General features: G+C 33.7%; 1 protein-coding gene and 1 long non-coding RNA gene across 2 annotated transcripts; one reads left to right on the top strand and one right to left on the bottom strand.

Annotated features, from left to right (window-relative positions):
• Positions 1–3,561: 3,561 nt before the first annotated feature.
• On the bottom strand, positions 3,562–9,176 carry LOC111993354 (uncharacterized). Its single transcript, XR_010632058.1, has 3 exons — positions 8,934–9,176; positions 5,704–5,741; positions 3,562–4,134 (listed from the first exon to the last, which is right to left on the bottom strand). It is a non-coding gene; the product is annotated as an uncharacterized LOC111993354 (long non-coding RNA).
• Positions 9,177–9,613: 437 nt separating this feature from the next.
• LOC111993362 (beta-hexosaminidase 2) lies at positions 9,614–12,678 on the top strand. Its single transcript, XM_024025202.2, has 2 exons — positions 9,614–10,459; positions 11,541–12,678. The coding sequence occupies exons 1-2, from the start codon at positions 9,673–9,675 to the stop codon at positions 12,491–12,493; spliced, it is 1,740 nt and encodes a 579-aa protein (XP_023880970.1). The 5' UTR covers positions 9,614–9,672; the 3' UTR covers positions 12,494–12,678.
• The last annotated feature ends 1,303 nt before the right edge of the window (positions 12,679–13,981 follow it).

The raw sequence follows: 13,981 nt of genomic DNA, 5'->3' as shown, positions 1-13,981 counted from the left end.
TATGTTAAATAATCACATAAATTATTCATTCATTGATATAATTACAGTACATCACTACATCCAATTATAAACATCATTTAAAGAAACCAAAAACCTCAAAACGTAACACCCTATTAGAATATTTTTTTATTTAGGTCCAACTGACACTCTCTCTACATTAGAGTGGAAACACTTGGTTTGTTGGGATTTTATTTTTCATTTGGGTCTAACTAAATCTTCTGTCAAGTTAAAAAAGATTACAAGAAATCAAGGTTGTTTGGGATTGTCAGAATCTTACGATCCTATTGATCCTAAACGATCGCAAAGATCCTTGAAAGATCCGGATTGTTTTGAGCAGGTGGGATCGTAAAATCGTAGGATTGTAGGATCCAGATCAGGATTTTGACAACCATACTATAGAGGACTAGTAGCTTTAAATGTAGATTGTTAACTTTTGAGTGATTACCAAAAGTCAAAAGAGACAAAATTTGGTTTTAAACATATTTGAAACCATCTTTTCCAACCCATTACATGAGGTTTATATAAAATTATAAATGTGTATTATTTAAACAAGTCACATGGCTCATAAAAAAGTCATGTGACTAGAGTTCTAGACTACATATGAATTGTCTCTTTAGTTGCCATATAATAGCTTTTTTTTATTGTTTTTTAAATTGATAGTATTTTCTTGTGCAATTAAATTAAGTTAGTGATTATCATATACTTTTTTATTTATTAGTTATATTTGATAATAATAATCTAGAAAAATTCAGTTCAATTGTTGGGTTTTAATTGATAATAACTTGAGATTGATTATTAACTATATATAATATATATATATATTAAAAAATTTAGTTATAAATTAATTATAAATAATATTAATTCCATAACAAAACAAAAAAAAAAAAAAAACTGCATGACACAAATTTGTTGAGTTAAAGTAAATATGTTAAACTAATAACTTGTTTTTAATTAATTTTTTGGGTTGTCTTTATATATGTGATTAACACAAGGTTCCCACGCACCAAAAAGACCTATATACCTTGGGATTTAGAACTCTAACCGGCAACACCAATATTCTTATTATTAAGTACCAGTTGGGATAGGATAGAAATCCTATTCCTCTTTCAACTCGATAAATACATATATAAATTTGTGAGATTTTCTTCATGTTCTTTACATTAAGAACATTAAGAAGAAAAAAGAGCATAATCCCAATAGAAAATATTAAGGAAGAAGCACCAATATGCATGGTTCCTAACTTTCCATCTGCATGACTTACCTCTATGATTAATATCCGCACGATATGATGTAACTCATTATTAGTTTTTTTTTCAATATTTCAATAAGATTTAATTTAACTGGTTGACATCTCAATTTATAATAGAGACATTCAGATCCAGATCACTCACCCTCAACTATCGATATATTAAAAAAAATTTCAATAACTTTCCTTGTAAAAAAAAGGTAATCTTTAGTTATTTTATAGAAAAAATAGAAAGACACTAAGAATAGTGTATTGATTTGATCATAGTATATATATGTGCTTTTAAATTTAAAACTGCATGATATATTGAATCATATAAATAGACATGTTTCATACCTACTAAAAATGCAAATATCCTTCAATTATTATTTTTTACATTCTGGATTTTGTGTTAGTAAAGTTATTTATTTTTTTTCCCTTTTTGTTGGACATTGTTTTTGTAAGGACTGGATTTGAATCTTGGGCCCAAGAGGTGATTGGATTCAAGCCCAATAAGCCTAAAGCAATAAATTTGTAGAGAGTGGATTGAAGAACTAGGCTTTAACAAATGGGACAACAGTTAGAACAAGGTTCCCAGACAATTAGACAACACAAATGTAAGTTTGTATAAGAAAATATGTCCTTGGCACAATTCGAGGAGCTCTATTCTATTGTATATTGAATGAGTAGGGTTACAAGAATGGTTGAGATTGCGACAATGCTTTCTCTTACAAAGTTCTGATCCCTACTTCCATGGTCCATTCTCCATTTTATACTACCTTCCTCTTTCATCTCCACCCTCCACGTGCTAGTCAGATTATTAGAGCTGGTTCTTGTCCTATCAGCCCATCCCTAAAGTCTTTGGGTAATAGCTATAAGGCTAAAAATCACTGTTCGAGGATTATTTCTTCATTAATGCGGTCAGAGAGTTAGCTGGGATGCATTCAATGCGGTGGTAACAGCTTTTCATTAGATATTATTGGAAAGAGCTTATAAAATCATCATTATTTATTTGCCTTTATAAATAGAGATTGTTTATGAGATATAGGTTTGCTAGTAATACATTTGTTGCGTGGAAAGAACATTCTCTTGCTGTAGGAACTTGTTTTGCAAATCGCTTATTTAACTCGGAACCAAGAATAAATATGTGAAAGAATATGACAATGCAACATTTGTCAAGTGACTTTCTTTGTTTTTCTTTTTCTTTTTTTCTTCCAAGAGGAAATAAAAAGAAACAAAAAGAACAAAAAGAATTGAAGTGGGTGAGTTTATAAATGTCAATTAATTCCAAAGCCAGCTATTAAAAAAAAAAAAAAAAAAAAAACTGCTTCCCAAAATTTGTCTTCCAAAATTCAAACTATATAGCAAGATTTGGGCCCTTTGATTTCGATTTAAGTTCCTAAATCTAAAGATTTGTATTTGGGCCTTTTAATACTCTGCTTTAGTCCACACACATTGGACCCCTTTTAAAAATTTCTGAATCTAATAGTCACAAGCTTTGGCATAATTAAGAAATATGAATGTGTTTGGTGAGGTAAATGAAGTCTAAATAAAGGCTATAAAGCTTGCTAAGGACGGAAAATTATTAGGTATTTCGGAGTACCATAAATGTGTAGTCCTTTTTCTCACATGAATGGTAAGTCCTACTATGAATTTAATTAGTAGGACCCACCATTCATGTGAGAGAATGAAGTACGCATTTATAATATTCTGGGAGTACACAATAATTTACTGTTAAAGGCATGGTTTTGTAGTAGGTTAGAGGTATGTTTAATATTATCTTTAGATAATAATTGAAATTTTGGTTGCTGGATTCTTGAAATGGCAACCATGAGCAGCGGGCTTTTTTTGAATATTACATCAATCTAATTTGCTCTCTTTTTATTTTTTATTTTTATTTATTTATTTATTTTTTTATTGAAGTCTAATTTGCTATCAAATTTAGATAATTTGATTAGCTAATATAAGCTTTTCCGAGCTTTTTTAGGGGAAATGATCACTGAAAAACATGCTAAATTTGAGAATTCTCGTTATTTAGCATTAAATGTTGTTAAATAGCTTTTCATAGCTTGAGATGATTAGGCTGAAATTTTAGGGACATACAGAAAATTATACTTCTATTTTTGGTAAATACAACAAATTATTCAAATTTTCATATGGACACATGGCTTCTTCAAGAGTTTCAAGCCCACTAGACAAATCCACCTCTTGGGCCCATAGCTAAGGTCAAATAGGTCATACTCTTTGCTTTCATGCCACGTTCCTTCACAAATCCCATTAAAAAAATTAATGGATTTAGTCCATACGAAAATATAAGAAATTGATGGATCCAAATATAAAAATGGCATTAACAACAACTTCAAGTTGCGGTCACTTAAATATAAACTAGTTAGGGCTGCACGTGCAAGGCACGTGCCGCTCCTTTGTTTTACTTAAAAAATTATATTTTTCATTAGATAACACAAAACCACAAGGTTTTGTACTAAAAAAATGCATAGATAATACTAATTTCTTAATCTTAACAAATTTTTCTACATGATTAGAATAATTACATATAACTATAAGATACCGATTTATCTATATAATCAAGTTATCTTTTTAGAGCTATACAATGTAAAAGTATAACCTAATCATTAATCACTCTCCAAAAACTTCAAAAGTTATAAAAAAAACTTCCCCAAGAGCTTTTCTAAGAGCTACAATGAATATCTCCTTTTCTATTGTTGCAGTAGCACCATAACAGCAAAGCACTATAGTTCTCTCCAGGTTGTCCTTGCACGCTAAAGTTGATCCAATCTTCTCTTCTTAAAGGGATTAATATTGAATGTTTGATCTTGAAGTTCAGCAGAAAACTTGTCCCACCATAAATCTCTTATCTCTTATCTTAACAAGTGATATTGTCATGCCACCTGAAATGAACACAACAATCATAATCATAGTTGGTTTTATGATGGTATAACAAAAACTTAACCAACCGAAAGTCCAACATGAGGGCAATATCAGATTTTAAAAAAAAGGTAAAAACCAATGATTTAAAACACTAAAACATGAACTCAATTAAAGGCTGTTCTTTTTACCCCTCTTAGTTAACAAGTCCACCAAACTCTTTCTTAATGCATCCTAAAACTATTACAATCCACATATCAATAATTCACAACAAAACCTTTGGTCAAGAAAACAAAAAATAAACATTATATCTAGGACCCAAGTACAAAAACACAGCACTACAGCTAGTTTGGTTATTTAAATAGAATTTTTCATTTTTCAAAAATCAAATCAACAAATTAAGCCACAATCCAACTCAAGCCAATAAAACCAACATCAAGCTACTTGGAACAGCTATACAATTAACACTAACAGTACACGGTAATAGTTCCAAAAAGCTATTTACAGGGTCTACACAAACAGTGGAAAACTATCACACACAAGTCACATATCAGACAATTTCCCTAGACTCAAGCAACAGACCTTGCATGGACTACTCACTAACAATTCTCCAAAATCAATAATCTCTAAGAAAAATTCAGCAAAAAAATGATGACATGATTAGGTTAATCGACTTCTATAATGCTAGAAAACATGCATGCTTTTCTTATAGTTCTCACAAATGAGAAAGATTTTTAAATTCTGCAGGCTTAAACTCCCATTATATTGAGGTCCTTTAACTGGCTGTCATACCAAAGAAAAGAATGAAAGCAGTACAAAAATTTAAGGAGGGTATGAAAGAAGAATGCAATCACTAATCTATAAGTATCAGTACATACAAGAACTACCAATTTCATTAACATTTCAAACTCTGTTTTAAATTGTTCAAGGTGTAGTCTAAAAATTCCCCATGCAAATAAGCTTTAGCCATCCAATTGTATGATAGTGTTTTAGGGGTAAAATGAATAAAATTGATTAGGATAAGGGAATTATAGATTTAGGTAACTAATCTACTATGTTCCCATCACTTAATATGCTCCATATTATATATAAAAAAAATAATTTTTTCACACATCCAATGTTAGAGCACAGATGACAGCATCCTCCAAAATTAAAATAAATAAAAATGTAGGTGATTGCTTTTTGATAAATCAGTAAATTTGCACTGAACAAAACAAAGCTATATACAAATTAACAGCCCTACAAGACAGTAGAACCAAACATATCACAGATCCCAAGCTAAAAGTACAAGAGAAGACATGAAGGCAACTGTAAAATAGAGAAATCAGCAAAAAAAATAATAGTATAAAGCACAGTGTAGGTCCTGAAACAATTAGAGGCTTTCTAGTTAAAAAGACAAAATAAAAAGTATTTGTTTCATGTAAAAGACTCACCGGTGATTTGCGAAATGAATAAACCAAAGAAAAATTTAGAGAGATATAGAATACTAAAATTCGTAAATTTGTTAAATATTAATTCAAACTTTTTTAAAATTAATGTATTGTAAGATTTAGTTAATAGAACTAAAGGAGGAAAGAATAAAGTGTAAGTACCCATCTCAATCCGTCTGCATCCATGAATGTTCTTCTAACTGCATTCAAAGTTCCAAATACCATTAGAATTCTACCAAGGCCTCAAAAACAAAGAAAAAAACCAATAACTGTTCAGAGCTAGGCACTTGAGTATGTTACACACATCAAGAATTAAAGTTTCTACAAATCCATTAAGAAAAAAGAAAAAAAAAGAAAAAATGAATCATACAAAGATCAAGAATGAACCAGCAAGTGATACAAAGCATAAAAATTGATCACTTGGCAAAATTGTATTTCTTAAAAAAAAAATATCTTGAAAATCCAAATCAGAATTGAACAATTGAACTTCATAACCTCTGAAGACTCCTAGAAATTCACAATAACAATAGAAAAAAACAAAACCAGAAAAAAAAAACATTTATGGGTCTCATCATTTGCAGTCAGATCTTCCTATGTTGATACAGTACTCTTTCTATATGTATACAACCATAGGCAGAGAGACCTTTATTCAGAAATCATGCCCCCAATACAATACACCAAAAACAAAAAACAACAACCGCTACATCTTCTTCATCCGAAAATTCAGTTGTTAAAATTTTAAGAAATGAAACCAAAAAAGAATGGAAAGAAGAAAAGAAGCAAACCATAGAGAAAGATAAATTTTTTAGAGAGAAAAAAAATACCTTAAGTGTGATTTGAGTAAAAACACCAAACCCACCCCAATCTCCATCTCTCAGATTTGTCCGAAGAAAAGAGTGAGATCACTCTTTCTGTATTTTCTCACCAATCCCCTCTCTCTCTGCTGGCCTCTCTCTTCTTCAAACAGTACGTACCCCACTCCCTGAGCCAAAAGATATTTTATTTCTCTCTCAGTTTTGTCTTTGTTTGGTCTCCCACTAAAACCTCACCCAAACGCACCGTTTTACTCACCAAAACTTGAATAAACCAAAATACTGTAGATAGAGCTATTATAGTTAGTAGAAATAACACATGCTTGATCTCCAACAATAGGCACGTGCTTGATCTATTAGAGGATTATATTCTACCAATATAACTTAGATCTAAATATAAGCAAATCACACAATTAGTTATATATTGTAATCCTTTATAGTTCCCTAAACCCATCTAAGATTCACCAAAATGCAAAACATTTTATGCAGTTCTTGTGCGTGCAACATTATATGATTGAACCATTAGTTATCAATCAAACTTACACTTCTACATTTAAATTTAAAATTTTTATTCCAAAATACTAATGAATAAACAAATGAAAAAATTAAACAAAAATAAATAAATAAATAAATACAAATTTTCCTACACCAACCAACAAAGCAAGCTACAATCAGAAATACAAAACCCAATTCCTTCTCTCAAACCACCAAAACCTTGAACTTTGGCCAATGTCCCTATCAAAACGCAACCAAACCATCCCAAAATTCAACTCTTCTGTATCATCATAACCTTCTCATTCTTCTATAGGTGAGGGTCGTAATATTCTTAGCACATTCAACTTTCAATTCAGAATGAAATATATATATATATACATGACTATGTAAGGAACTAAAACATACCAAATAGAAAGAAGTTAATAATCCACATGTTCTTACCACTCTCTCCAAAAAGAAAAAAAACAAAAACAAAAAACAAAAACAAAAGAGATGAACCCATTATAAAGAAGCTAAATCTAAGTGAGATAAACATATCTTAAAAGGGCAAAAACATCAAGATCAAGATAAATATAGCGAACTCATAAATAATAGAACTTTGATACACACTGTGAACTAAGTTCAAGGCTTAGAACCTATTAGGTACCACCAGTTTGATTTAAATCATAGAAGAAACACCTAGTAACTTCCAATTCTAATACTTTCTAAAGTGTAAACGGATTGCCAATATAAATAACAATCTTATGCATTAGTCTCCAACAATAAACTAATAATAACATACAATTACACTCCAATGACACATACTTGATCTCTTGGTAATAATAACATACAATTACACTCCACTCAAAGAACAATGTCTAAGATTATGAGCACCAATAAACTCTATGAGAGACAGGAACTTAATCTTCGATGAACAAATGGCCAAGAAACTCAAAAACCCAAGCTTGAGTTTGTCTCCAATGCTCTGTTATAATATTAGCTGCTTGCTTACAAATTGTTGATATATAATTCCAAGTTTGAAATCTCCTATTCCAATATTCAATATTTATTCTAATGAAGTTAACAATGAAGCGAATACAAGCATTGTGATGTAAGTCATATAATGCTTAAGGTGGCTGTATATGAACCTTACTTGAACTCCAAATTTCAACAAAGAAAAATTGAAACTAAGATTCTGAACCTAAAGATTAGTCCTCATGCATTGCAAATTCTTTCTTGGATTTCATTGCTCTTTTAAATTTTCAGTTATAATTTATTGAGAGGAAGTATTATAATATATCATGTGTATTTTCATCACAACCACTAACAATATTCCATTCTTCCGATTTCACCCAAAAAAAAATGATAGGTAAAACTCCCACTCTATTCAAAATTCAAACCTATTCAAAGAAATGAAATCCTTACAAAATTGATTATCTACCATATGAAGAACATGAAACCCCCATGAAACTAAGATTAAAGAATAAGTATAAACAAACTCATGTAATGAATAAAAATTCTTCTTTTAAAACTGTGTATCCAGAGACAGAGAAAGAGCTGACATGGGCTGCCTCTCTTGGGAGTGGAGACTGGAGAGGATTTCAGGGAGGAAAATAAAAGAATGACACAAAGGATTTGAGGGAAGGACATGTAAGAGCAATACCGAGCAGATAATCCCTCTTTGCTCCATCATTGCCCAAAAACGCACACATCCCATGATTCGAATTCAAGAACCCAACAAACTCCCTAACCCCAAAATTTTAAATTACCAAAACCCCACATGGAAATTCCATACCCCAACAATATAAATAATATCAAAAATTCACATTTAATTCAAAACCCATTACAAGATTCACGGTAAACTCACTCCATCAAGAATTACCCAAAAATGCACGCACCCCAAACTTCAAATTCAAGAACCCAACAAACTCTCTAACCCCAAAATTTAAAATCAGCAAAACCCCACACTCAAATTCAAAAAATCACATCCACATTTACAACCCCCAAATCGAAAAAAAAAAAAAATTTAACTGAAAACCCATTACACAGATTCAAAATTGAAAAATTAAAGAAAACCCATTACAGAAAACCTCGAAATGAACATACCCTTGAGTCCGCAAGAGGAGTCTCTGCTGTACAGTGGCGCAAATGGAGAACAAGGACAACAAGCTAGCCCTTCTGATCCGTACGGGCTGGAGTTTCCTAAGGCCACGAGAGCGAAATTGAACTCGTCGACGTGCTCCATCATCTCTCCAAACTCCTCAGCCTCCATCAACTGTATGTGAGCCGATCTGGTCCTGATTGTTATGTTTTATTCAGCCAAACGCGTCGTTTAGCCCGTGGGCCCCGCGGATGACGCATAACCTTTTTTTTTTTTTGAACGACGCATAACCTTTTTTTTTTTATAACGACGCATAACCTTTTTGTTTGTTTTTGTCTTTGCAAGGGCGTTACGTGACATTCCTCGCTAGTAGAACAAATGCAGAACTCCAATTACACGACCAAACAAAATCAAAAACCACCGAGTTTCAAGAAAAGATCAAAAAAACCAACTTAACAACCAAAGGGACATAACACAAGTACCATCTAAAAAGACCGAGGACACCACACGCGCAGTTGTGATCCCCACACTACACGTGGAACAAACCCACGAATATGGTTTGAGTTTTTTTATTTTTATTTTTTGGGTTTACAGGAATATATAATAAAACAACTGGAGTTTACAGACACCACCCTTGTCAGCCTGACACACCGTCCATATCTGCATACAAAATCGGGAGTAATTCATCACAGGGCTTCAATCCCTCGTAATTTGCTCAAAATTTCTAACTTTAACCGACGTAACATGTCTCTTCACTTCTTCAATTCCATTCTCATAATCTCTATAGGACTCTCTGTTTTGTTTTTCCCAATCTCAGCAGTTGAATCCTCAATCCAAGTATGGCCAAAGCCACGAACTTTTTCATGGCCACAACCACAAGCCACTCTTCTCTCTTCCACCTTCACCATTTCAGCTCCCAACCAAACACATATACACCTCTCCTCCGCCATCAAACGCTACCTCAATCTTATCCAAACAGAGCACCACATTCCATTAGTCCCTCCCATACTAAACTTCACAACCTCCACCCCTCCTTTACAGACCCTTTTGGTCTTTGTCTCAGACCTCACAGCCCCACTTCACCACAACGTGAATGAGTCCTATACACTCACTATTCCCACATGGGGTCCTGCCAATTTGTCTGCAGAGACTGTGTGGGGCGCCATGAGAGGCCTTGAGACTTTTTCTCAGCTTGTTTGGGGTGACCCTTTACGCGTGGCTGTGGGGTTGTACATATGGGATGCACCACTTTTTGGACACAGAGGGGTTGTGTTGGATACTGCTAGGAATTACTACCCAGTTGAGGATATATTGAGGACTATTGGGGCTATGAGTGGGAATAAGATGAATGTGTTTCATTGGCGCGTCACTGACTCACACTCTTTCCCACTTTTGGTGCCATCTGAGCCTGATTTGGCAGCTAAGGGGTCATATGGTCCTGACATGCTTTACACTCCTTATGATGTTAACAGAATTGTGCAGTTTGGCTTGGAGCATGGGGTTAGAGTGGTTCCAGAGATTGACACACCCGGTCAGTAAAACTTTTCTCGTTTGCCTTTACTCTTTTGTTTGATATCCTACTCTTTTTCTCTTTTTAGTACAAAATTTCTGGGATTGTATTGCTAGTTATAAAGGTCGTGTCTAGTACACAAAATTGTCACATTGTGAGGGAGGGATTGTGAGGGATTTCACGATTCGCTCCAATACCAATAGGCTTCTTTCACCAATTGGTCGTTGGATGGATCGGTAAGGCACATAGTCTGACACTGATGAACAAGTGCCCTTTGTTCAACATACAAAAACATAACATAGTAGCAAGAACAAGCAGCTATTCAAAGCTGCAAACACTCCTTGCCAGGGGTACAAACAGATCTTTCACAATGACAAACAATACAGATAAAACTAACCATAACTACCATTACCATCTAATTATTCAACAAAACATGACAGAAATCACACCCTAAGCTCTTCAGCCTCTTCTACAGTGACATTTATTCGTCTTAAGAAAACATCCCCCACTGACTGCATAGAATTTTATTTTGCATTACTGCAAAAATTCCCACTAAATCAACCCAAGCCCTCACCTTCCATTTAATTGAATGATGCTTTCCTCTGCCTTAACCTGTCCATGGTGATTCTTGCCTTTGGCATCAAATATGATAAATGGAAGAAGCCCAAGCTAGTTTACACAGGATATTGGATTATCAAGCATACAGCTTCCTATTAGATGCTTTCATTATTTTTTCATTGTTTGCCAAAACTTATTAGACATTTTATATATTTGACTTTGAATATGTGCTAGATATAATTTCAAAATCAAACTCAAATATAATTGGAGAAACCTTGATAATTCTTATATTACAATATGGTGAATATACACAAGCTAATACTACTTTTGACAGTGGGATTGGGTGAGGCTTTTTGAAAGACATAAAACACAAGATGATTCAAATGATTGAACCATTTAATCTAGAATCATAATGCATACAATGATATCAAGTAAATTTCAGTCCATTCCTTTTTCCATACAATAGGTTTGTACTTAATTAAACTTTAGTAATTGTTGTGGTGAAATGGAAGGAGTTTAAAATTTTTTTTTTTTTTACTTGCAGCCCATACGGGATCATGGGCAGAATCCTACCCCGACATTATAACATGTGCAAACATGTCCTGGTGGCCAGCCGGAAGCAAGCGGGAAGACCGTCCTGCCTCTGAACCTGGAACAGGCCAATTGAACCCCTTAAACCCCAAGACTTACCAAGTCCTGAAACGAGTTATTAACGATGTAGCCACCCTATTCCCAGAACCATTCTACCATGCTGGAACTGATGAGATCATCCCTGGTTGTTGGAAAGCCGATCCGGCCATTCAGTCCTTCCTCTCAAATGGTGGAACTCTCAGTCAGCTACTCGAGATCTTTGTCAACTCTACATTTCCTTATATTGTATCCCTCAACCGAACAGTGGTCTACTGGGAAGATGTTATATTGGATGCTAATATCAAGGTACCAACCACAGCTCTTCCTCCAGAGCATACCATCTTGCAAACATGGAACAATGGCCATAATAACACCAAAAAGATTGTTTCTTCTGGATACCGGGCTATTGTATCATCTGCGGATTTCTATTATCTAGACTGTGGGCACGGTGGCTTTGTAGGGAATGACAGCCAGTGTGGTAATCAAACAAGTGGTACCTCTGGAAATGGAGGATCATGGTGTGCACCTCGCAAGACATGGCAAACCATATACGACTATGATATAACATATGGGTTGAGCAAGGAGGAGGCCAATCTAGTGTTAGGTGGGGAGGTGGCATTGTGTTCTGAGCAAGCAGACCCTGTAGTTTTAGATGCAAGAATATGGCCACGAGCTTCAGCAATGGCAGAGACACTGTGGTCTGGGAATCGTGATGAGGCAGGTAAGAAAAGGTATGCTGAGGCAACTGATAGGTTGAACGAATGGAGATATAGAATGGCGCAAAGAGGTATTGGAGCTAAACCCATTCAGCGAATTTGGTGCATTAGGCACCCTGGCATGTGCAACACAGTTCAGTCTCCTCCTTAAGTATTTCCTTCTTATATGCTTGAAAAATAATAGTACTAATAACAGTCATTGATTTGATTTTTTGTCTTACTTTCTTGTTAATGCATTAGTTGAGGAAGATGAGTGGCAATTGTATTTAATTTTCAAAATGTATCAAACCTTCAACTTATGTGACAAATGGTTCAACTCCTCTTTGTTTTAAATCACTCTACTGTGTGCAACGCAGTTTTAAGCAGCGAGCCTCCTAAACTTGGGTCAATCTAAACTTCTATTAAAATAGTTATGGAACTTATTTATCGATATTTCTTTTACAATTTTTACTCTACGTTAAATCTTTCTCTTGGCTAGCACTAGCTTGAGAGGGTGTTATGCGAATGAATTAAGATTATGTTGAAGCTATAGAGGAAAAGAATGACAAGGAAGTGGTGTTTTGGCTATGATACATTCGTTGGTGGAGCTATAATACACTAGAACAGGTAATCTTGTATTCTAGTTTGTCACTGTGATTGGATGATTAATTTCTTGTTTGATGTTAACAAAATACTTTCTGCAGTGCAGAAAACAGAGAAAGAACTGAGCAGTGAAACAAGGACTCCAGCTGCAATATATATAACATCAATTTCTTGTGGTCATATCTGACTATTAAATCATCATTATTTATTTGCAATTGTTTATGAGATATATAGGTTTGCTAGTAATATATTTGTTGCGTGGAAAGAAGAACATGGACTTGCCGTAGGAATTTGTTTTGCATATTGCTTATTTAACTCGGAACCAAGAATAAACATGTGAAAGAATATAACAAAGCAACATTTGTCTAGTGACCTTCTTGTTTTTGTTTTTTCCTCCAAGCAGAAATAAAAAGAAACGACAGAATTTAAGTGGACGAAAGTTTATAAGTGTCGATTAATTCCAAAGCCACTTCAAAAAGTATTCTTTTAAGGGCAAAAATAACTGCTTCCCGAAATTTCTCTTCCAAAATTCAAATTATATTAATTTACTCATTCTTTGGGTAGCAAGATTGGGGGTGAAAGAATATAACAAAGCAACATTTGTCTAGTGACCTTCTTGTTTTTGTTTTTTCCTCCAAGCAGAAATAAAAAGAAACGACAGAATTTAAGTGGACGAAAGTTTATAAGTGTCGATTAATTCCAAAGCCACTTCAAAAAGTATTCTTTTAAGGGCAAAAATAACTGCTTCCCGAAATTTCTCTTCCAAAATTCAAATTATATTAATTTACTCATTCTTTGGGTAGCAAGATTGGGGCCTTTTGATTTGGATTTGAGTTTCTAAAACTAAATACTCTGATTAAATAGTTTAAATGTCAATTATTTGTATTTGGGCCAAATTCATCAAAGATTTAAAAACTTGAAATCCTTTGAATTTTTTGTTAGACAATTGAAATCTTTGGGTTTGAAATAAGATTTAGCACCTTTAATTTTAGATTTAACACTTCAAAAATTTTAAATCCCCCAACTCCCCAAAAAATTTCATTCATGTTGAAGGAGA

The sequence above is a fragment of the Quercus suber genome, unplaced genomic scaffold (genome assembly GCF_002906115.3).
Source record: "Quercus suber isolate HL8 unplaced genomic scaffold, Cork oak 2.0 scaffold_2, whole genome shotgun sequence".
NCBI lineage: Eukaryota > Viridiplantae > Streptophyta > Magnoliopsida > Fagales > Fagaceae > Quercus > Quercus suber.
This window is presented reverse-complemented; position numbering and strand designations above follow the sequence as displayed.